This window comes from Microplitis demolitor, chromosome 2 (genome assembly GCF_026212275.2).
Source record: "Microplitis demolitor isolate Queensland-Clemson2020A chromosome 2, iyMicDemo2.1a, whole genome shotgun sequence".
NCBI classification, from domain to species: domain Eukaryota; kingdom Metazoa; phylum Arthropoda; class Insecta; order Hymenoptera; family Braconidae; genus Microplitis; species Microplitis demolitor.
In genome coordinates, this window is record NC_068546.1 from 5,457,348 (window position 1) to 5,483,070 (window position 25,723).

At 29.6% G+C, this 25,723-nt stretch overlaps 2 protein-coding genes across 2 annotated transcripts; both read right to left on the reverse strand.

Annotated features, from left to right (window-relative positions):
- Positions 1–12,159: 12,159 nt before the first annotated feature.
- On the reverse strand, positions 12,160–14,579 carry LOC103572035 (UDP-glucosyltransferase 2). The gene is made up of 4 exons (XM_008550420.2): positions 13,945–14,579; positions 13,224–13,872; positions 12,744–12,969; positions 12,160–12,658 (listed from the first exon to the last, which is right to left on the reverse strand). Exons 1-4 carry the CDS (start codon positions 14,347–14,349, stop codon positions 12,361–12,363), a joined length of 1,578 nt encoding a protein of 525 aa, XP_008548642.1. The 5' UTR covers positions 14,350–14,579; the 3' UTR covers positions 12,160–12,360.
- A 7,606-nt stretch (positions 14,580–22,185) lies between these two features.
- Positions 22,186–23,170, reverse strand: LOC103572036 (hypothetical protein). The gene has a single exon (NM_001414773.1). The coding sequence runs from the start codon at positions 22,461–22,463 to the stop codon at positions 22,191–22,193; it is 273 nt and encodes a 90-aa protein (NP_001401702.1). The 5' UTR covers positions 22,464–23,170; the 3' UTR covers positions 22,186–22,190.
- Between the last annotated feature and the right edge of the window lie 2,553 nt (positions 23,171–25,723).

The following is a 25,723-nucleotide window of genomic DNA, read 5'->3' on the forward strand; positions in this document are numbered from 1 at the left end:
CTGCTTTACGACGTCTTTTTGAAGGAGTCATCAAGAAGTCTTATGATGACTTCTTAAAAGTGCCATTTTTAAAAACTCTTAATTAAGAGTTCTTAAAGACTCAATAAATAAAACGTCAGTTTTAAAGCGTCTAAATGTATTCATTTTCAAACTTCTTTATGAAGTCAAAGTTAAGAGCTCCTTAAAGACGTCATCCCTGATTAAAAATACTCATTGAGAGGGATTGAAAATTTTTTCAATCCTTTTCAATCCCAACAGAGGTTTTGAAAAGTATTGAATGGGATTGAAATTTCGATCATTTGAATACTTTGTAATTCTTAAAATGGAATTCAAAAGTATTGAAAAGAATTCAATCTCTCATCATTTCAATACCTTTTAATTCCAAAGTGGAATTCGAAAGTATTGAAAAAAATTCAATCTTTTATCATTCCAATACCTTTCAATTCCAAAGTGGAATTCGAAAGTATTGAAGGGAATTAAATTTTTTATCGTTTGAATACCTTTTAATTCTAGAGTGGAATTCAAATATATTCATCAGGATTCATTCTTGTATATTTTGAATACTCTTTGATTCTTACCCTGATTGAAAATACTCACTGAAAAGGATTGAAAAAGATGAGAATTTAATACTTCTGAATACTTTCTACACCACCAGATTTTCATCTGGGCATAAAATTAATACTTTTCAATTCTATTGAATCCAAAAATATGAGAATTTCTGAACTTCCGAGGAATTGAAAAAGATTCAAAAGAATTAATATTTTTAATCTTTCTGAATACTTTTCAATACCAAAATAATATATCACATTTCGGGTCATATGTGCGATTAAAAAGAATTAAAACGAAGTAATGTTTTTAATCTTTCTGAATACTTTTCAATACCAAAATAATATCCCATTTCGGGTCATGTGTGCGATTGAAAAGAATTCAAACGAATTGAAATTTTTGAATCTTTTTGAATCCTTCTCAATACACGGAGAAAAAATTATAGTAACAGTTACAATATATTATGGGAATGGTTCCCATACTGCATGGTAACTGGTTTTTTTGAAATGTTGATTATAGGAACTGCACCCATATATATTATGGTAACCATTCCTATAATTATGGATATAATTCCCATACGGTATCGGAATAGTTCCTATGGAATTATGGTAATCGTTACTATGTACCTATGGTAATGGTTACTATAATATTATGGTAATCGTTACCATAATATTATGGGAATGGTTACCATAATATTATCGGAATGGTTACCACAATATTATGGAAATGGTTACCATAATATTATGGGAATAGTTACCATAATATTATGGGGATGGTTACCATAATATTATGGGAATGGTTACCATAATATTGTGGGAATTGTTACCATAATATTATGGGTATGGTTACCATAACATTTAGAAATTATAATAATTTTTTTTTGTAATAAGAATTTTTTTGTATATTTAATCTTTTTGTGAAACTATATTACAATAAAATGGTAACCATTCCCATAATATTATGGTAATAATTCCCATAATATTATGGTAATAATTCCCATAATATTATGGTAATAATTCCCATAATATTATGGTAACCATTCCCATAATATTATGGTAACCATTTCCATAATATTATGGTAACCATTCCCATATACGCTTAGGAACTGTTACAATGTGGTTATAGGATTGGTTCCTATTTGCTTATGGGAACTATTCCTATGAGTATGGTAATCATTACCATGATTCTTTCATATGCGATATGAGAACTGTTACCATAATGATAGGAATTGTTACCATATTTATGGAAACCTTTCCAAAAAGTATGGGTCTATATCCCATAATCCCAAGTAATCATTACCATAACGGTATGGGATGATATTTCATAAACGTACTAGGAACAGTTCCTTTAATTTTTTCTCCGTGTACCAAAAAAGTTCAATATTTCAGATCGAGTGTAGGATTGAAAAGAATTCAAATGAATTGAAATTTTTGAATCTTTTTGAATCTTTCTCAATACCAAAATAGTTCGATATTTCGGATCGAGTGTAGGATTGAAAAAAATTCAAATGAATTGAAATTTATGCTTTTGGCTGGATTATGGTACACATCAACTGAACCTAAACCACAGTTTATGAACCTTTACCTAAGCACATTCATCAAACAAATGCAAAATTTAACAAAAAAAGGTTTGAAAGTAGTAAATATTGATAATACGTTAACAACTTACTTTGTAAAAATTTTCTGTTTTCCTGTTGATTCTGTGGCACGACCTGTTTTGCAAAACCGATTGCAATTTAATGGGTTTCATGGTTGCAGTTGGTGTTACCAACGAGGGATACTGTTACGTTCCCGTAATACTTTATTGATTAAATTAAATTAATTATTTTTAATTAAATAATTTTATACAATGAAACGGAAATCGGTTATGATAAGAGAGTCGCCGTGGCTCGCGGGTAGGCAAAACAGATGACGATGCATGAGACCCGGGCTACGACGATTCTCTCACAGGGAACCTGAGATGCAGTGTCAACATTTTGTCAACTCTGTTGGCTTTATTATATTTTTATAATGACGAAATAGTCAGTCCTTCGAGAGAGCTCATGGAGCTCGAACCTCTGCTCTCTAGCCTTAATAAATTACAATTAATCCTAAATTAATCCAACCTTATTTTGGGCTGCCATTAGGCAGCCCAATACCCTACGACTCCATGGTTATTTTGGGCGCTGCTACCGGCAGCCCAATAATCCAAAAATCATCAATTAAATATTGGGCGCTGATACCGGCTGCCGAATAATGCCCGATTTCCGTTTCATTGTATAAAATTATTTAATTAAAAATAATTAATTTAATTTAATCAATAAAATATTACGGGAACGTAACAATACACAGCTCCGGAAGCATGAAATATCCAGTAACACCGGAAATTCCGCAACAACGAGACCATCATAATTACCTCAAAGACGTCGAAAAGCATAAGAAAGATATCCAAAAAATCCCTAAAATTAAAAAAAATGAGAAATATACAGTTAATGGTATAAAGGGACCTAGTATTTTGTCGTCACTTCCAAATTTCGATTGCATGAGGGGTTTTCCTCATGACTACATGCATGCAGTGTTATTAGGAGTAACTCGTCAGCTTTGGAACAGATGGAGTAAAAATTTTCTGACAGCAGACCAAAAGAAATTGATAAATGCACGTCTAACTAATAAACACCCAACTAATGAAATTCATCGAACTCCACAAATGCTGTTAAAGAAGAGAACGTGGAAAGCGACGGAGTGGCGTACTTGGCTATTATTCTACAGCATCCCAGTTTTAAGTGGAATACTGCGAGAAGATTTGTTAGATTCATACAAACTATTGGTAAAAAGTATTTATAAACTCCTTTCAGTGAATTTATGTGAGGATCAACTTTTGACTTGTGAAATAGATCTTTTGAACTTCGTATGTGACTGTAAAAAATTTTATCAAGTTTCTTTTATTACTTTTAATGTCCATTCTTTACTTCATACAGTCGAAAATGTACGTAAAAATGGTCCATCGTGGGCAACGTCTGCTTATGCATTTGAAAATTATATATATAATTTGAAACAGAAAGTATCTGGTCCTAATAGAATTCTCAATCAGATGGCTAATCGTACGCTTCGCTATAACAACTTCCAGCGAATGATTTATGATGAGACTAACACTTCCTATCGACAATTTTATAACAAAATAATAGATAAAAGACAAAACAAGGCATGTAACTTTGTAAAAAGTAAAGACGGCGCATTAATGATGGATATTGTAAATCAGTCATCAACAGGGTCTATTTCATATTACAGTCGTTGTTTAATTAACAGTAAAATGTATCACAGTCAAATGTATACTCAAGCTAAGAAGACTAATAATTTATTTATGAAATTGATGGATGGTAGAATGGCCTAAATCATGCGATTTTTGATGAAAGATAATTCTGCTTTCGTAGAAGCTTGCATTCTGGATGTTGAAATGATGGAACAATGTAATCATTTGTGGAAAATTATGGACCGTGGAAAAGAAACGATAATATTGCCAGTAACTATGATTAAAACCAAAATGATTTATATGTCAATAAAAGCATTGATAAGTAATGAAAGAAATCAGAACTACTTAACACAACAGCCAAATGACTTTGAAGTTCAGTAGTGCAGTACTGAAATTGGAGATGTAACTTTGTAAATAAACAATAGTTCTAAAAATGTAACTTCATCTCAAAATAACGTCGTTTTGATTAAATTTTATGTAAACCCAGAAAAATTTGTAAGAATATGACAATAAAATTGAGTTTTTTATAAGAATCCATATTTCTTTTACCTAAAAGAATTATTCGATAAGGTAATTCGCTATTAAGCTAATTTATGAAGATTTCTATTCGATATCAAGAAATTGAGATTTCACACTTCTTACACAAAAAAAATTCTTATAATCATAATTGAAATAAAATTTATGATGGGCATTATAACAATTATATTGTTCTAATTACTTAGATTTTTATTCGTGCAAGTCATTATAATTTTCTTTATAACGAAAGAACTGTAAAACATAGAAAGCGGAATTGATTTGAATATTTTTTAATTCTTTGCTGGTTCCTGAATTTAATATTATTTTGTTGAAAGAACTTTAGAAAGATTCAAAAATTTCAATTCATTTTAATTCTTCTCAATCCTACACTCGATTCGAAATATCGAACTATTTTGGTATTGAGAAGGATTCAGAAAGATTGAAAAATTTCAATTCATTTGAATTCTTCTCAATCCTACACTCGATTCGAAATGTCGTACTATTTTGGTATTCAGAAGGATTCAGAAAGATTGAAAAATTTCAATTCATTTGAATTCTTCTCAATCCTACACTCGATTCGAAATGTCGTACTATTTTGGTATTCAGAAGGATTCAGAAAGATTCAAAAATTTCAATTCATTTTAATTCTTTTCAATCCTACCCTCGATCCGAAATATCGAACTATTTTGGTATTGAGAAGGATTGAAAAAGATTCAAAAATTTCAATTCATTTGAATTCTTTTTAATCCTACACGTGCCCCGAAATGTGATATATTATTTTGGTATTGAGAAGTATTCAGAAAGATTAAAAATATCAATTCTTTTGAATCTTTTTCAATTCCTCGCAAGTTTAGAAATTCTCATATTATTTTTGGATTGAAAAGGATTAATTTTATGTCCAAATGAAAATGTTGGGGTATAGAAAGTGTTCAAAAGTATTCAATTCTCATCTTTTTCAATCCTTTTCAATGAGTATTTTTAATCAGGGATGGTAAATTCATATCGAAGTCTTATTTGCGGAGTCAGGAAAAAGAAGTCTTTGAGAACTCTTTTTAAAGACGTCTTATTTGAGTTTGCTAGGTGGTTCATTCGACATCTTGAGAACTTCTTAAAGACTTCTTTAAGATGTTGATGAGACGTCCAAATCTTAAATGGGAACTCATTCAAAACTCATCAAGACGTCATTTCGTTATCTGGGAAGCTTGAGGTGATTTTAGTAAATAAACATTTATATCTAATGAAATTATATTAAATATGAATAAAATTTCATTGAATACTAATAAAATTTTATTAAATGCTAATGATATTTTCATTTTGATATAACTCTCATTTATCTCTCTGCAATTAAATTTATTATTATAAAATAAAATCCATACTTATATGTAATTAAAATTTATTAATATGCAGTAATGTTTTAGAAAAATCGGTCTATCAGTTGACCCTGCGGGCCAGCGCTGGCGCCTCAAAACTTCCCGCAATTTTCGAGCTTCTTGAGCTCGAAAACATTGTTGTGAATACATTTTCGAGCTCTTCGAGCTCGAAAATACTGTTGCATACTCTTGTTTTAGGAAAAATCGCTTTTTAACATTTGTTTCTCCCACGATATCTTACGAAAGAATTAACCGATTGAGATAGTTGAGGCGGCAATCGACGCGTTTTATTGAATTCTAGAGCTGATTAGATTATGGAATTGATCGATCGAGCCATTTCTGACAAATTTGAAAAAAACTGAAAAATAATTTTTTTTTTGTTTTTCTTCCATATCTTAAAGTCTATTTGATCGATCGATCTGGAATTCTTAGAAAAGTTGATGGCCAATAAACTCTTTTGATTGCCACCTCGAGCATGTTAACCGGTCAGTTCATCAAAAAGATATTAAAAGTTTACATCCACACACACACACACACACACACACACACACACACACACACACACACACACACACACACACACACACGCGCGCGCGCGCGCGCGCACGCGCACGCGCGCACACGGGCATCTTTCTAAAAATAATCAGAATAGCTTCCTAGGACCTCAAAACGTCGACATCTGATGAAAAGTCGATTTTTGAAAATCGGCGTGAAACCAATAACTTCTCGAATTTTTGAAAATTAATAATTTTCTTAGCGGGAAGTTAAAAAATTCTAGTATGTGTTTTTATTCCTGACGATTAAATTTGTCTCTCAGTGTACTTTTGACTTGCTGAACCAAGTCGAAGAAGAGTTATTTATTCGCCTTACTTCTGCCTTTATATATTGAAATTTTTTCACCTTAGTCTTGACTTTTTCGTCTTAAAATTTAAGTTGAATAAGTCTATAAATCAAGTTTTATTTTTGACTCGGATAGGCTCCTATTTTTACGAGATTGAAATTTCGCTGGATGGAGAACTTACAAGACGTCTTTATTCTTATCAATTAAATAATTGTATGAATATATATATATATATATATATATATATATATATATATATATATATATATAAATTAATTGGAATAAAAAATTTTAGAGTTCAGATGTTTCACTTTTATTCAACATAATAAGTAATTTTGAAGTGAACATTAAAATTAAAAAATTATATTTTTATTTCACTATTCGAATTTTGCTTATTTTTTTATGAATTTTTATAATTCTATGAAGCTTTGCAAAATGTACCTGTTGCACCTTGGAAGCAAAACGCGTTTCCACAACACTCATTATTGCCGAAACACTGTAATTATAGCATAATTTCCAATTAGTTTTACTTTCAACTAAAAATAATTAAATAATTAAATGTTATACAATCATAACTTACAGCTTCACCCAATCCCTTACATCCTTGGACGGAAATAACAATTGATAATATTGCAAATAATACTATTAGGAAAGTCAACTTGCAGTTCATTTTGAAATGAATTATTGATTAATTAACTGACACTAAAAAAAAAAAGTTTTCAATCGTAAAGCTTACTCTGATGCTTCGCATAATGAGTCGTGCAAAAAATGATGAAATAATAAAATAATTGATAATTATTGGAATTTATAATTTATGAAGAGCAATTGAACGATTATTTTGGGAAGTTCCTAACTATTTAACTTATTGAAGTTAAGGAAGGGAGTAAGGCTCAAATAGAAAGTTACATTACTATAGAAACAATCTTCATTTTTGGTTGACCAAATTTCGATACACTGTTATCGAGATATCGATTCATATAGATAAAGGAACTAATTGAGATTAAAAAACGGAATTAGGCTCAACTTAAAGATCAAGCTTAAAAGAATAATTTTCATTTTTTGATTGTTTTAATCGATAGTTTTCCAAATATCGATTTATATAGATAGAAATAGGTTTTTGAAAAAATTTTAATTGTCCTTAGTAGAGAAGCATTAAAAATTGACAACTTAGCAAGTTATTGGGATTAGGGGTGAAAAGGAGTTTAATTCAAACTTTAGGCTCCAAATAACATTGTTTCCATTTTAGCAGTATTGATAGTTTCGATTGATAGTTTTCAATCTATCGATCCATATAAATAGTGATAGATGTTCTTAAATTTGAATTATATTAGAAATACAATTTGGATTTCTGTTTAATCAAGTTTTGAGTCATAGTTTTTATGGTCGTCCCGATGAAAGCTTGGGATTTTTTTCTACCAGTTTCTTCCCTCACCACCATAATATGAGAATGGGCGCACGCATCATTAAATGTGCGCATGTGCCAAACCAAAATTTAAAGGGTGGGGAAAGAAACCGTAGTGCAAAAAAGTCCCAAGCTTTTATCGAGACGACTATAAGATGTTGATCAATGCAGATATTTATTAAAAAATAACAAATGTTATTGAGCTCAATTTTCAGATGAAACCTTTGGCTACAGTTTCAATTTGTCTGAACATTTATTTTTGCTGTACGATCGTTTTTACTGTAGATATCAAATTTTATAGGTAAGGATTGAAATTAGAAAAAAAAAATAATAATTAGATATTTACCGAAGTGTAATTGAAATGTTGATGGTTCCAACTTCTTCTGAGGTATATCGATTACTACAAAACTCACATATTTATACCTATTTTCGTCAGAAGTTTTCTCAAAAAGAAATAAATACAAATATTAGGTCAATAAATGTGTTTGTTTTCTTTTCTTTCTACAATTAGGGAAACTTGGGAAATAACAAAAATAAAATGTCTCCTTTGTTTTTATTTTTAAAGTTATTGATTCAGTTTTATTTTTTCAAGTCTAATTATGTCTTTAAAATATACTGTATATACAATTAATTTTCAAAAACACACGTGTCAATAAATTTACGTAAGAACAATTGTCGTCACAATACTTATTTACGGATATTACGGAAATATTCATATTTTTCAACTTTTCGAGACCTAAAACAACATAATTTTCACAATATTGTTTTACACCATCCGATCTTTGATGGCTTAAAATTTTTTACTGTATAAGTATAATTCTGACTGATTAATCTCAACCTTATTAAAAAAAAATTCATGAGGAAATCTATATAATTGATAACTTCAAAAGAAAATAAGGTGAAGCAAGCCTGGATCAAGTTTTATTTTTGACCCGGGTAACAATCTAGTAAGATGAATTTGTTCTCATTTCCTCGTTATGTGTTCATATTATACGACTTTGGAAGTTATTTAAACTCAGTGAAGGTTATTGGTATTCTATTTGAAGGAAATTTGACCAGTGACATGAATTTAACCCCTGACAAGCACACTGTGTACAAAGTACTTACCCCACAATTTTATTTCGTTATAATTCTTTGTGTATATTTAACATAGGGTTCTTTTGTTAAATATAGATAGATAAATAGATACAAATAACATTGTATCTATATTATAGAGAATTTTCTCAGCTTTAATTTAAAAAAAAAATAAAATTCTCTCTTTATTAGGGACCAAGATATTTGAAAATAAAATATGTTGAGTACTTTTCACCTTCAATGCCTGAAGAGGTATATCATTTAGATGTGTGCTTGTCAGGGGTTGATGTCGAAATGTTTTTAATTTTTAGTAAAAAAACATTTTATTTAAATCAGTTATGCATTTAACAAGCAGAAAAGCAAGAAATGGTGAAAAACGGGTTTTTCCATCTCCGAAACGGCTGAATCGATTGATTCTAAATTTTAATCAGCTTTAGAATTCAATGAAACGGGCCAATTGCCACCTCAAACGTCAAAATCGTTTAATCAAAAGATATCGGCGTTCAAAAGTTAAGAAAATAACATTTTATGTTATTTTTTCCGGATAAATCATAATATAATGTACTAAAATGTGTCTAAAATCATACTAACTCTTCCTCTTTATGGTCTCTTTCGATCATCATATAATGTCATGTGACTTGTTCTTTAGTTCAAATCTCATTATCAATAAGTAAATTGAAAAAAAAAAAAAACAGTTTTTAATCATTTTCTCGGATATTTAATATATTATTGCTCTGACATGAGTCAAAACTTATTTAAATCTTGATTTTTATCACTGATATTGATTTCTGCCTCAATAAATTTATTTTATTGAACATAATCGGGAATGAAAATCTAAAAGCCGCTTCTTCATTAATGATTTTCAATTCTTAAATTTTCAAACTTCAGCATAAAACGTAAATTGTTAGAGCTTGAAAAGCTCATAAAAAGACAATTGCATGTAATAGCATTTTCGAGCTCGAAGTGCTCGAAAATATATTCACACTAATGTTTTCGATGTTCTACGTACTTATATAATGATTCTTTAGGTGTGAAAAATACAAACATGATTGTGCAATAAATTGCATGAAACGGAAGGTCGAAATAAATTTACGAATCTATGTTTGGTATTCCAATTTGGGCTGTTATGATAGTTGATATTAATCAGAGGTACTTATTCAATAATACGTTTAAATTCAATAAAGACCGAACGGTAAAATAAATGTTTTAATAATTATGCTATTTCAGCCTTCGGAAAGATTAAAAATATTAGTACATCCATAAATAAGTAGTGACGACAATTGTTCTTATACAAGCTTATTGGCATGTGTGGCCTTGAATATTAAATGATTGGATATGGAGTATGTATTAATAAATCATAAATAGACTTGCGAAAATAAAGCTGAATAAATATAATCTTGAACATGTGAATAAAAAGACGATTTTAGTTTGTGTTGTTTTCCAATACAACCATACACTGTAAAAAATAACCGGAGTAAGTCCAAGTGGTGTAGATGTTAAAATCGGCGGTGTTAAATTTCAACACCGAATGTGGTGTGAAAATAACGCCGCCGCCGATGTAGATATTCTTTACCGGTATTTATATACTGTACTTTGTAAATATTTTTACTTACTCGATCACTATACTTCTTAATAAATGATATTTTTTATTAATTTTCATAAAGAACTGACATTTTTTGTACTTTATAACTGGGTCAAAAATAAAACTTGATTCAGGCTCGCTTCATCTTATTTTCTTTTGAAATTATTGATTTGTCGACAATTTTTCGATAAGATCTCGACTTTTTCGACTTAAATTAAATTTTTTTTGAACTTTTTGAACTTTTTTCATCTTTTCATCTTAAAGAAAAAGACATGACTCAAATTGAGAGTGGGGATTCCAGGCCGAAAATTAAAGGGTTAAGAATTTTTTTTCAATATTTGACTAGGGTCATATAATAAATGGTACACCATATTTAATAAATTTAGGTATGTTTTAATTAATAAAATTAATTATTGAGTCAATCAGTCACCGGACCGAGGTCCGGTGACTTAGATGTTTGTCGGCTGACTGCCTGTTCTATCTCCGCAGATGCAGTACAAAAAATTATAAAATTATAAATCGTCCAACGTCGCAACTCAGGTTACCCTAGAAAACGTCGTCGAGGCCTGGATCTCATGCTTTGTCATGAGTTTAGACTACGGGCCACCACGGTGTTCGCAGAAATCGCTTATCTGCTGTAGTTGCTTGGTTGAAGAATTTTTCTTCATCAGAGCAACCAAAGTTTTATTATATATCAGCAAAAGAAATTAAAAAATTTTTTTTTAAATATAATTAAAGCCAGAACGTATAACATCAGTTTTCACTAAAATAATTAAGATCATTAAATTAGAAAAAATTTTGTTTATAGGAAATTTTATATTATTTGGATTTTCCGGGCTGATCAACCTGCCCAATTTTTTCTACAAATCGTTCAAATTTTTTTGTTCCAAAATAGTATCTAATTTTATCCCAGGTTTTGGCGCTCGGGCACCAATCTCCACACCTCGCGTCTTAAACACGATCGCACTCGATAGATAAACTACTATTATAAAAACAACTAGTTACCCGCCCGCTTCGCTGGGCATTTTTTAATGTTACATGCAGAGAAGTTTTGCGTAAAAATTACACTTCAAGTTTGGTGCTGTAAAAACACCTAGCCAGTAACTAAATTTTTATTATGTTGTTAGTAAATATTATACTTTATTTTATTGCTATCGAGTAGAATATTTTACAATGTGCATGAGAGAAATTTAAATATTGACCACATGTCCTCACAGTATCAAACTTTTTGGGTAATTTTTACTGAAAATTTCTCTGCGTGTAGATGACTGTATATTTTGTTTTGATTATCGTTATTACCGTTAGTACCCACTTCTGCGCGGCAAGAAAACATATATCACTGAACACGTAGTGCTTATATAAATCGTTGCTTTTCAAATTTTTAATAACTATATATTCAATGAATATATCGCTATAATTTTTTTTTAGATCAGAGCCAGGTGTCTAAGAAATATAACTTAGAAAACGGAATTGAAATCTATCCAGTAGTTTTTCCGTGATGGGCGCATAACTGCAGACCTCTATCATTTTATTTATATAGATTAAGTATTAATTTAAAAATTAATAAAATAAAATAAAAGACCAAAACAAAAAGTTATGACGTCTTCTGTTTTTATTGTCGTGAAATAAATATTTATATAAGTAAATCAAGAAAAAAGTGACTAAACGTTGATGACTTTTAGATAATGAGTAGCCATAAACCTTCTCCAACCGATTTTGCATGGTAAAAGTTTTTATAAATTTTAAGTTATTTAACTTCCAAAAAAATCGTCTTCATTATATGTAAGGTTTACATTTAGTATCACTTATTTTTCTTTCCTCTAGTTTTACTTTGTGAACTTGTATTTTTGATTTTTCGTATATTCAAAAGTTTTAATAATAATTTACAAAGCATTTGAATAATATAAATAATAAACAAAATACAAATCGTACAAAACACATAGATATCAAAAAAATAATTCTGCCACCATGATAACTCTGATCCTGGAGATTTTAAAACATTTCCATGTCTCGCAGCATATTCAATCCAATAAACAGCCGTATCCATTGGACTCATTGGACGATCGAGAAAGAGTGAAGACATTTTTTTAACATTCTCTCTGAAAATAAAAAAATGAAATCATAAATTTCCATTTAAATCTTATTATTTATTCTTTTCTATTAATTCGATAAAATGTATCGTACGTATACGTTGGGTCATGAAGAATAATATTTACTGCGTTGGTAAGAGAATCTGCAGTTAACTCATCAAGCTTTACAACAATAGCGATTTTACGTTGTTCAAAAGCGTGGAGGTTTATAAACTGATCCCGAAAAATCGGAATACCGACCATAGGCACACCATAGGTTATTGCTTCTTGAGTTCCCATTAAACCCCCATGAGTTATAAATACTTTGATATTTTTATGCTCTTGAGACATAAAAATAAATAAATAAAACAGTCAAGAGTTACACGGAAAAAATCAATTAGATAATGCAACATGAACCATGAAAAATCATGTTGGCAACATTTCCATGTTGTAGTAACATGAATATCATGTTACCCCAACATGAAAAATAATGTTGCCTCAACATGGCGACCCACCTAGACTGGTTCATGTTGCACTACCTAGTTATTTTTTTCCGTGTATGATTTTTATATTATTATTATGTAAATAAATGTACTTAGTATAGCAATTTGTGGTAACCAAGTTGAAAGTTTAACATTTTTCGGAATTCCAGCTGGCATATTATCAATATCAGCCACCTTTAATAATACTCTAACTGGTGCTATTCTGTCAAACATCTTGTAAAAAGCATCAAGAATATTGTGTGGAAACGTTTCCAGTTTGACCATTGAACCAAATGAAAAATATACAAAACCATCATGACTATTATCAAGCCATAGTTTGATATCTGAAGATATTTCTTGACCGCTATCATGTACATGAAGACCGGCGACTTCAACAATACCCGGTGGGGATGGCAAAATATCGAGACTGTGATGCCAGTTTATTAGAAGTAACGATACATCTTTGTAAAGATCACTGATACTATTAAGCTTACGGCCAAAATATTTTTGTACATGTTCTGTTTCTGCTTCCATGTAATATTTTATCTTAGAAGTGGTAAATACATACAAAAAAAAATTTTCTAATCTTTCGAAAAATGTTTTCTGTTTAGTTAAACCGGAATGTGAACTACGCGTAAAAGAAGGGTTGTAAGGAATACCAAATGGTTCGATTAACCATTCATCAATTTTTCCTGTCAATACGCCGACTACTGGAGTATTTAAATGTTGTCCAAATGCAAGATAACAGTCAGCGAAATTGACCTATTAGATTAAAAAAATAAAATAAAATCACTATTAAATATTATACAATAGTATGAAAATAATGTAAATCACCTCTATTATAAGAATGTCGTATGACTGAGGATTTTTAATAAGTTTTTGGAATACATCATGAGATAAAAGATCACAAACACCCGTTCCTAATATTTCAACAACCGAATTTAAGGCCAAACTATTAAGCTCAACTGTTGTTTCATACGTAAGATTATTTACTAATAAAAATCTTGAGCCTTGTATAGTCAAATCTCTATAATTTTCCACCGGTTTATTTAATGGAAAGTGCCCAATCACGTCAACTTGATGTCCTCGATGAGCCAATTCTTTCATTAACGCACCAATCATGACAAAATGACTTTTCCCAGGATACGGAAATATTCCAAGGATTTTTAGCGCATGAGTTTGATAATTTGAAATTGACAAAATAATCGTAAAAACGAATAAAACACGTAGGAAAGCCATTTATAAACCAGTCTAACTATTTTAAGGCTTCAATAAGACAAAATAATAGAAATATTTCTTTTGTAAGTTGCCCACTATATATGTATTGTTATTTTTTTTTTTTTATCAAGCAAATAATTCGAAACAGTTAGTCTAATATATAAAAAATTAACGCACAGAAAAATATATTCCAACTTCTTTCTTAATATCTCGTATCAGTACAGTTGAATTTAAACTTATGTGTCGGCATAAATTTGACGTATATGATCAGGTCATAGAGCAATTTATCGATAGCAAACTCCCTCTGCAGTTTAATGATAAAATGTATAAGTCAGCTCATTGAGAGGAATTTATAATAAGAAATGATGATAATATAAATGATAACATAAATTTATATACTTGTTGATGGTGTTAAAATTTTAAAGACAGACATCAATTAAACGTCAATTCTTATATTTTAATCAATTAAATAAATTTACGGAAAAATCTATGTTACTAACATTAACATGATAAATATAAAAGTAATAAATAACAATATCACGATTTGATAGTCTGCATCATCATATATTTTTCGTCTTCACAGTATTTGCACTCTTTAGGAAATTAAGTAGGACGTTTTACCCTGTGTACCTGATGAAAAAATATTTTACATAACTGAATATAGTTATATATGAATTATATACAATTGGATAGAGGTGATGCATAATTATATAAAATTTTTATATGATTATATACGATTGTATACAATCGTATATAATTCCATATGAAAATGCAAAAAAGAATAATAAAGTTATATACAAGTGTATACATTTGTATACAATTATATATAATTACATTATTATATATAATCTATACGAAAACATTATATGATTATATATAAACTATATGCAAATTATATACAAATAAGATATAATTATATACGACTATATACAAAAGGATCGGACCATATTTTCTATCCAACTTTTATATAATTTTATACAATTGTATAAAATCTTTTTTCATCGGGTATTTAAGTGCCTATGACGAGAGTCGCAAATATGTGAATTAAAATATCATAATAATTATTTTTTTAGATGTTCAACATATTTTAAATAGTAATTCAGTAATTTAGCAGTTATAATGTAAAAATATGAAAATTGAGTTGAAGTATACTGTAACAAATAGTTTGTGTGTAAATATCGTTTCTGAGAATTTTACTCGGTCACCTCGGTGTGAATTAACGCTGTGAAATTTTTTAGATATGAAATATCAAGCAATAACACCATTTTGTATTATAAACTAATTTATTGCTTAATAATATAATCTTTAGTTAATTAATTTCATTTAATTATAAAGTATATAGAGCAACTGTAATAATAATTTTATAAATTTTAAGTATTTTGAATTGAAAATTTTAATAATTTCTCCGTGTACTGACTTACGCACATGTGTGTACGTATAAGTACTTCTTAGCAGATATCAATTCATTTCTTCGAGTGAATAATGTATAATATTATACATTAGGAATTACGACCATAAATTATGGGAGCAGTTCCTATAATTATAGGGATGTTTTTCACAATCATAGGAATAGTTCTTATAATTATGGGAATAATACCCATAACATTATAGGAATGGTTCCTTTAATTATAGAAATGGGAATCATTCCCATAATATTATAGGAATAGTTCCTATACCTTTATGGGAATCATTCCTATAATATTATGGGAATGGTTCCCATGCTATTATGAAAATATTAATTTAAAGAAAAGTGTGGAAATCACTTCTACAATACACAGAAATATTATTAAACATAAATACAAGTCTATGTCTATATCAATATCTATTCGTACATGAAAGTTATTCCTGTATAGTAAGGGTCATTTTAAGCTTAATTTAGTGTTTCAATACAAATTTAGCGTCGAAGAAGCTTCATTTAAATCTCTTCATATGATGAGGGAAATTTCTACATTACTTTGCAAAAAAAAAATAGTATATTTTACACCTCGGGCAGGAAAGTAAGAAATGTCTCAGATCTCATGTAATTGTTGGCCGAGGCGAAGCCGAGGTCAACAAACATGTGATCTGAGGCTTTCTTATTTACTGCCCAAGGTGTCAATACTATTTTTCTCCTCGACGGAAGCGGAAAGCGTCAACTTCGTTTCACACAGCGGGAAAAAAGTTGACGCTTTTCGCCCGGAGGGGAGAAAAAAATTTATGGTATTATAAGAATAGTTCCCATAATAATATAGGAATAGTTCTGGACTATTATGGAAATAATTCCCACAAGAATATGGGAATAGCTCTTATACCATTATGGAAATGGTTCTCGTAACGATATGGCAATAGTTCCCATAATATTATGGGAATGGTTCCAATACTGGTATAGGAACTATTCCCATACTATTATGGGAATGGTTCTCATAATGCACTGTAAAAATTCGCGGAGTGAATGCGGAATAAATCCGGAGTGAATGCGGAGTGAATAAATTTTTAATTATTCACTCCGCACGGAGTGAAATTCACTTAAAAGGGGAGTTTTTGTGGAGTACATCATTTTTTATTAATTTAATTCCTCCAAAGTGAAATTCAATATAATTAATAAAATATAACTCCACTAAATATAATCGATGTAAAAACTCGTGTATTACATTACTAATCAGCTGATACGCACACACACACGCACTCACACATTTGCACACACGCACGCGCAATTCGCACAAGCGCACACACAAGCGCACAAACCTGAACACACGCACGCACACGCGACACACATATCCGAGCGCACACATTTGTACACGTGCACACACGCATGTACAAATGCGAACATACGCACACACACATGCACACAAATTCGCACACGCACATACTCGCACACACACACTGTTTAACAGTTTAATATTAATTAATATAAATTCATTTTAATGTTAAAACTCTGGACCGGAATGAATTAGAAGTGGAATAAAATCCGCGTCACTTTGCAATCATTCCGCTAAAAAAAAACTCCCAATTTACTCGCACGCGGAATGATTTTTTGTAAAACTCCGGAATTACGAATGGCGGAGTCAATCCGGAATGAATCCGGATTTAATTTCACTACAAATTTACTCCGGATTTTTGACAGTGTATATAGGAACCATGCCTATAATGCCTTGCTATGCATTATGGAAACTATTTCCATAATGTATAACAAAACTTCCCAAAATTTTCATTTCTGGTTGAGATATTCATGCTTGAGATATTCTAAACTCGGGACAAACGGTAGCCCTAGTTTATAAATTGGATGTTCTCTAAAAATGAATTAGTGAAATTCGCTGTGAATTAGTGAATATGCACTGTGATTCCAATTATCTAGAATGATTAATAACAATTAACCCTAGTTATCATACACGATTGTTATAATTATCATAAATATAGGGAATATTACAATCTAGATGATTTATACAATCATCTAGATAATATTCACTACTGTCGGATTGATTGTAGAAATTTTTACCATAACTAGATAGTAACTCCTATTATTTAATTTTCTGAGTGTAGCTCTTATGCGTGGTGATATATTTACAGCTAGAAAAATAGTGAATATCAATATGCAGTAATTCGAAATGAATTTCACTCATTCATTTTTTGAGAGCACTTAGTAGAAAAACTTTGAGCAATGGTGCGTACTCTTACGAATAAAATATACGATTATGCAAGAAACTACGATAGTTACTTTTTATTTATGTCATATCTTTTTTCTAAACTAAATTGTTTTGTTATGACTAAAATCTTTAAACTAAAATAAAGAGAACAATTTATTGATCTTAATTGCCTGATATAATAGATACACAAGAAATATATAATATATTTAAATATAGCCATTTATGGATGATCATGTCCACCTATAAATGATTATATATGTTTGTGAATGATCATGTTTAAATTTATGCATCATACATGTTTATATTTGAGTAATTTTTCCCGGGTATAATGATTAAGAATAACAATCAATTGTTTGAAAGAAAATTTCTTAAATAATTCATTTCTAATTAGTAGTAGTAGAGGGGTATATATATATATATATATATATATATATATATATATATGTTTAAATGCATGTGACTGTATATGATAGATTCAAAGACGACTTCAAAACTTTTTAATGGTAAATTCAATAGCTTTTTCAATGTTGAACAACAATAATGAACAGATGCTATGATTCACGTCTTGATTAAAATTTATTCTAATTGGTAATAAGAACTAGGAGTAATAATACTGATAACAATTATTTAAGTAACCAGCAAGCCATTCTTTATAATGAATAACGCATAATAATTTACAGTACATACATAATGTCCGCAAAACAGATGATAAGACTAAGTATAACTCACCAGAGAGTTATTTTTGTAGTTTGAAGTTTATGAGTTTGAAAATTTCGACTTGGAGAACATTACTGGTACATGTTTAATAGTAAGTCAATAAAATCTCATACAAGCTTCCCGTGAGTCAGACCAGGAAAGGTTGTCTAATCGAAAAATTCAATAACAAACTATCTGGGAAAAAATAACTTAGATCTATGTAGATTTACATCGTTTTCTATTAAACATCAGGAGATATCAAAAATTAGATCTAATGTAAACATAATAATACTTTTCATTTTATTAGATGAAAAATTTCAATAATATGATTGGAATTGATGGGCTATTTTTATAGGAATAGTAAATAAATTTTAAGCATTTGTGGTTTATAAAATTCTAAATTAATTTACCCAAAATAAAAAAGTAATTTGATGAAAATTTGGTAAAGTTATAATTTACGGAATTGAAGCTTGTGCAACAGCTATACGAGTCTACCGAACGTGTTAAATATGTAGAATACTGTGAACAATTTTGCTTATTATTTATAAAAAATTATTTTGGTTATTACTTATAGAAAATTAAGTGTAAAGTGTCAGTTAGGACCAGTGCACAGGGAAGAAAATATAGTAATATTTGTTACCGGGTAAATATTTTGTCAAATATTTCTGTGTGACCCGAATATTAGGTGCTAAATAGAAACTTACCAAGTACTCTCAAGTTCTCAAGTACTAATTAACATCTAACAAGTTTTTGCTTGTTAAAAAATTAGAATCCAAACAGAACCTGGAAGTCCTAACATGTTCTATTTAGATACATTTATGTACCTTACAATTGTGATAGAATCTTTTTAACTTCTTTTAGATACTACTGATATCATTGTAAAATCTTGAATAAGATTTTTCATTTTTCTTTCTAAAGTCTTCCGAAAATTTTGAGGTCATAATATGCTCTATGTAGATTCTTTTAAGTTCTTAAAGACTTTGTTAAAAAACATAAATGACCTCGAATAGTAAGTCCGTGGATGGGCTGAATAGCACAGACTTTAGCTAATACGCAGAAGGATCCAGATTCGAACTCGAATAGCATTCAATAATTTTTCATTGATAGAGTAATTAATTATCCATTAACAGTTCCCATGCGGGAATCCCCAGAGTTAGACAGGGGGACCATACCTGGCTCAACGTTGGGGAACCCAGCTTGTCTTACTTATATTGGCCCATACTTGGGCAATAACTGGGAACCCAGCCTTAGCTATTCCTATGATTAGCCAACTTTGGGCCAGAACTAAATATATCAGGCCTGGCCACTCCTACGGCTTGCCAACTTTAGGTCAAGACAGGTTAATTTTTATCTATGCTGTTTTGACCTAAATTTCGACTCAAGTTTATAGTACATGTTCTTTGTTCATTACTTATTCATAAACGAACCAATAGTGTATTGGATCCAAATAGCATAGATAAAAATTATGAAGTCATGGTAAAATTTTAAGAGTTAATAAATTAAAATGATTTCATGACAGCAGAATTTTCATTTTCAAAATATCTTATTGGATTAAGAATAAATCAAGGAATATAATTTATTGTCTAGAGTTCACCGTAGCCAAAAAATTTAAATAAAAATTTTTTATGTACTGTCAACTATAACTGACAAATTAATATTGAATAGTTTATTGACATTTAATAAATTTGATACAGAAGCCAAGTTTAATCGAAAGTTCAGTGTTGTCAATATACTATTTGGCCATCGAAATATGATTGAATTTTATTGACAATTGAGTTAATTGGGATAAAAAAAAAGTTTTAGCCATTTATGTTTTATAAAATATATATTTTTACTCAACAGAATTATGCATAATATAATCTCTCAGGTTTAATTATTGAGCATGCGTCTATACTAATTCGCATTAATAGAAGACTATGTTTATTTTAATTGAAATTATAAAACATATTGAGCCTACAAAGATGTTAAGAAAGATTAAATGAGTCTCTATGAAATTTATAAAAATATAAATAAAGTCTGATATAACATTGGAATGTAAAAATCCAAAATCAATCTAATAGATCTCTTCTCTTTCAAGATCTCTTTTTAGACTTGCAACAGAGAATCATATCTTATATGTCTGCAAAAACATTGATATAAAGTTCAAATCAATGTGATGTTGGCGGTTTAATTACAAGACAGTAATTTTTCATTTTTCGAAGCATTTTTTTTTCCAGATTAAAATGATACCACATTGTAAACAAAATTACCCACAACCGTTTGAAAGACGCTGACTGGGACTCTTAAATGGTTGTAGATAATTTTTTACAATCTAGTGCTACTTTTATTAATAAAAAAAACTATTATCACAAGTGAAAATAAATTGTCTCTTAATTTAATCATTATTACTACGTTAATTTAGACTTCATAGACGGAGAAATTGTTTTTTTAATTAGTTCCCATTTAACGGAAATTAAAATAAACATGTATTAAAAATTACTATGGCCATAATAAAATTGACAATCACTACATTACCAATTGTTGTAACCATTGTAAATTTTACTATGGCGGTGGTAATTTTTGAAATATGTGCGTATTTCAATTTCCGTTAAGTGGCCAAGATAGTCCGGATCTACTTTGATACAAGAGTATTTCAAACAAGAATAATATTTCAGTGTACCAATATTTATGTATAGCTTGACATTTGGGTGTTGCGTTACAAGTCCATAGATAGATATTTCGAGAGATAAGCTATTATCAGATTAGTTTTTAGATATTTTGTGTTTTCACAGTCCGAAATAACTTGAGACTTCACTTCAGTCTCTATTAGTTTCATTAGAGTCTCAATTAGACACTTTTAACACCTTTATAAGCTTAACATTTTTTAAAAATTTAAATTATTTAGCAAAACAACATTCACTTGATAAAGATTAAAATTGATCTAGGCTCAATATTTCAACCTGGGACCTATATTTAAGACAACAAGAATTTAATTCAATAGAGAGAAAAAAAACAAAAAAGAGAGAAAAAATAAATTGCTTCACGCTTTCAATGTAGTTTTACATGTTTCTGTGACGAGACATATTTCTGAAACAAAAAAAAGTTGTTGTAGAAAAATACAGGTAGTAAGCGAATTTTTCAAAAGATCTTTTAACTCGAGTTAATGAAAGCATAAAAAAAACTGGGAAACGATTCTACGGACTAGTTCCAAAGCTCCTTGAGCTGGAATACATTCTAATAAATACATTTTATTTTTTTCGTATTTCTTAATTATCTCAGAGTTTATTCGATCGAATGTTCTGAAATTCACAGGAAAGTTAATGCCTGATAAGCTCTTTCAATTACCACAAAAACCATTCAAATCGGTTGATTAGTTAAAAAGTTATATAGAGAATTCACACCCACACATTCGGATATCTTTCTTAAATTAGTCAGTAGCTTCCTAGGATCACAAAACATTGACATCTAATGAAAACTCGATTTTAGAAAATCGGGGCAAATACAATGACTTTCCAAATTTTCCGAAAATCATTGACTTTTATAGCGGGAAATTAAAAATTTTACTTACCGCTCAGAACAGAAAATGCACGGTACATAAACCGGGAAATATTCTTTGGGATGTGGTTTAATTTTTAAGTCGTCCGATTTACACATCCACCCATGATTATCATGAATTTTCATTATAGCTGTTACACCTTCAGCACGAAGTGTCAAACCTTCTATACGATTGAAATTATAATAATGAAACGCCATTTCTTGATTCAGCACTTTTTCTAAATAATCTGTTGAAATTGCGCCCCATGGTCTTGGTACAAGGCACACTGTTTTATGAGTCATTCTATTAATTTGCCCAAAAATACAAAAAAACTTTTAGGAAAATCTTTTTAACTGATTTTAAAATCGCAACAACTATACGAGTCTGTAGAACTTGTAAAATAGAATGGTCTCAACGATTTTTCTTATTATTTATAGGGGGTTGAAGTGGCTCTTGAATAAATTGTCTGTCTTATTGAGTCTAACTAATACTAGGGTTCTTCAAGAAAGACTTGATTTTCTTAGAAACTTTGCAAAATACATCTTCGAAAATTATTTCTATTCAAAATACCGTAATTTATTGAAAGGTGTTTTACTTTTCAGTAAAGTTTATTTCATGCGGTCATTTAGACTTTAATAGCCCCATACAGGAGCTGCCAGAGTTGAACGAAGGGGCCAATCAAGCCTGGGCCCGTCGTACTTTCTTGTCTGGGAGGATGATGGAAATATTGAAGCTTATACAGAACCACACATTCTTTTGTTTTAGAATGCTTACGTCAAATCAACAAAGAGGGTACTTGACTAAATTGTAGTGGTTCAATATTGGAGATCTATCAAGACGGTCCGTGAACGAATTGTTACAAAAAAGTGTCAAGTGTTAATCAGCGTTAACAAGCATTGTTTCAGTATATCATGTAACCTTGCGTAGCTTCAGTATAATATTTTCAGTTTTTTATTATTTGAGTATGCCAATAAATATAAACTGCATTAGGAAACTTGACTACAGTTTAGTAAAATTTACTAATCCAATTTCTATATTAGAATAGAATTAAATAAAATTAAAATTTTATTACTTTTTCAACTTTATAATGTTACTATTATTAATATTATGATTACATTTATCATTTATAGCATGTGTAGTAGTATTGGTATAAATTTTTATATATTTAAAAATCACTTGACTTGACCATGATTCGAACCCTCATCTCCCGCGTGCGAATCCTGTCCTCAGTCTGTTGGTTTGATATCCCTTTTGAAGGACATCTCTGAACTTGTCGTACATGAACGTACACGCTGTCTCTACTAACTGTTAATTTTATCGATCTATTTTCAAAAATTACCCGGATTAAAAAAAAAGATGATTCAAAACAATTAAATTTTAATATTATATAGATATACATTCATATCTTTGAGTAAATCATTTTCATTAATCAGGGTACAAACCGTTCCGTACTTTTTAGTTGCTGTATAATACTTGATCACGCTATCGATCTGATTTACAGCAGTTACTATACAGATAGGAACTTTTTCATACTGTATAGTATTTGATATAGACTTTTAGATAATTTTTATATTTTTACAAAATTAAAATCGTTTTATCGTACAATAAAATATATTACTCAACGTTTCATAATAATTGCATATTCTCGTTATATAAACTGATATTTGGTAAATAAAATATTTTATTTACTTTTTAAACATGAATAAGTGAAATAAGTGAATATTCACTAATTCATGTTTAGAGAGTAAAGCTTGCAAAATACATGGTAAATTTAAAACAGAATTGCCATACTTCGGTTATTCGACCATTATAAAAATATTTCGTATTTTGGACCATGCAGATCCAGATACATGAAGGAAGGTTACACTTTTGGCTACACAGCTCTGTAACACTTTTTTTCGGTATTTTCGTTCTGGCTTTATTAATAAAAAATTAACTAAGTTATATACTAAAGTACATCAAAGTAATGGATTAAAAGGATTATCTTCAGGCTTTTTCGACCGGAAATCAAGTAATGAAAGTCAGCTTCTTCAAAAATTACGCCGCATTTTTCATGATAGTTTTAAGTCACGGAAAGATTATGGACTCGTGAAAAATATTAATAATACCTGTGAATTTAATTAATATTTTGTGAAATAGATGTTTAAATACAAAGCTTGGAAACTGAACAAATGTAACGTTTTTACAATCATATAATATTTGTACCAATAGAACTCATTGCGCATCAAAAGATATCAGGTAAAAAACCTGTAAATTCTTAGTTGAAATTATGAATTCTACTAAATAAAAATGCATAACATCTAAAACAATTGTAATGCACAACTTGATTAAAGCAAGGGTTGACATTAGTGATATATGGCCCCAATCTACAGGTACGACGTAAGCTATTAAGCTTATATTAACAGCCAGTTTCAGTAATGTTATATACAGTTATATTAATATATAAGTTTCTGGAGTCTACAAACCACTGTAAGCAGTATGGATATGATCATGATGCTTAATTTAAGTTTATTTAGTATTTTTTACATGTGAAATGGACAGTTAAATTTGATAGTTTAAAAATTATAATTTAACTAACGTCATTACTCGATGGTAAATAGACTGCTTCAATATTTTAGCGGAGGTGAAAAATATAATTTGTTTATCGAATTATAATAGAGTTTTAAAGATGAACGAAAAACGTACCATGCGTTAACAAATTTATACTTAATTTCAAAATCTAATAGCTTCTTTAATTTCGACTCTAGCAAATAAATGGATTCTTAGTTAAAATTCACGCATGCATGTTAACGTTTGAGTCTAAGTCTAATGGGATTATGTAATAAGTAGAATTAATGAGAGCAGAAAATCATTGTTTAGTAAGCGTGGTCTACATAGCGAAATCATTCTTGTTTGAAATACTATGGTGTAATAGTTAAATCGGATTATATATGTTGGCCACCTGACAAAAATTCAAATAAACACATGAGAAAATTACTATGGCCATCTTAAAATTTACAACGGTTACAGTAATTTGTGATATAATCGTTGTCAATTTTACTACAGCTACAGTAATTTTTATGTGTTTATTTCAATTTCTGGCAGGTGGCCAACATGAACCAGCATTACTATAACATCATAGTATTTCAAACAAGAAAAATTTCCCCGTGTATCTTTTAAAGATCAGACGATTAATCATTACGGAAAATAAAACTGATCCTGATCAGGGAAAGAAAATTAAAAGCTACTACATGGAAAGAAAATTATGGGAAGTTTTGCTATGCATTGTGGGAATAGTTCCCATAATGGTATAGGAATAGTTCCTATATCAATATGGGAACCATTCCCATAATATTCCGGGAACTATGCCCACATTATTATAGGAACCTTCTTCATTTTAATGTTTTTTGCCAAATACGAATTTTGTTTTCAATGTTTGAATTTTCGTTTTCATGTTCAATAATATTTCTGTGTATTGTAGAAGTGATTTCTGTACTTTTTTTTAAATTGATATTTTCATGATAGTATGGGAATTATTCCCATAGTAGTAAAGGAAGTATTCTTATAAAATTATAGGAACTAT

Coding starts and splice junctions, on each gene's coding strand:
- LOC103572036 (NM_001414773.1), bottom strand. CDS start 22,463: ATGACTCATAAAACAGTGTGCCTTGTACCAAGACCATGGGGCGCAATT.
- LOC103572035 (XM_008550420.2), bottom strand. CDS start 14,349: ATGGCTTTCCTACGTGTTTTATTCGTTTTTACGATTATTTTGTCAATT. Junction 13,873..13,944: donor ACGACATTCTTATAATAGAG/GTGATTTACATT, acceptor TTAATCTAATAG/GTCAATTTCGCTGACTGTTA. Junction 12,970..13,223: donor ACCACAAATTGCTATACTAA/GTACATTTATTT, acceptor TTATGTCTCAAG/AGCATAAAAATATCAAAGTA.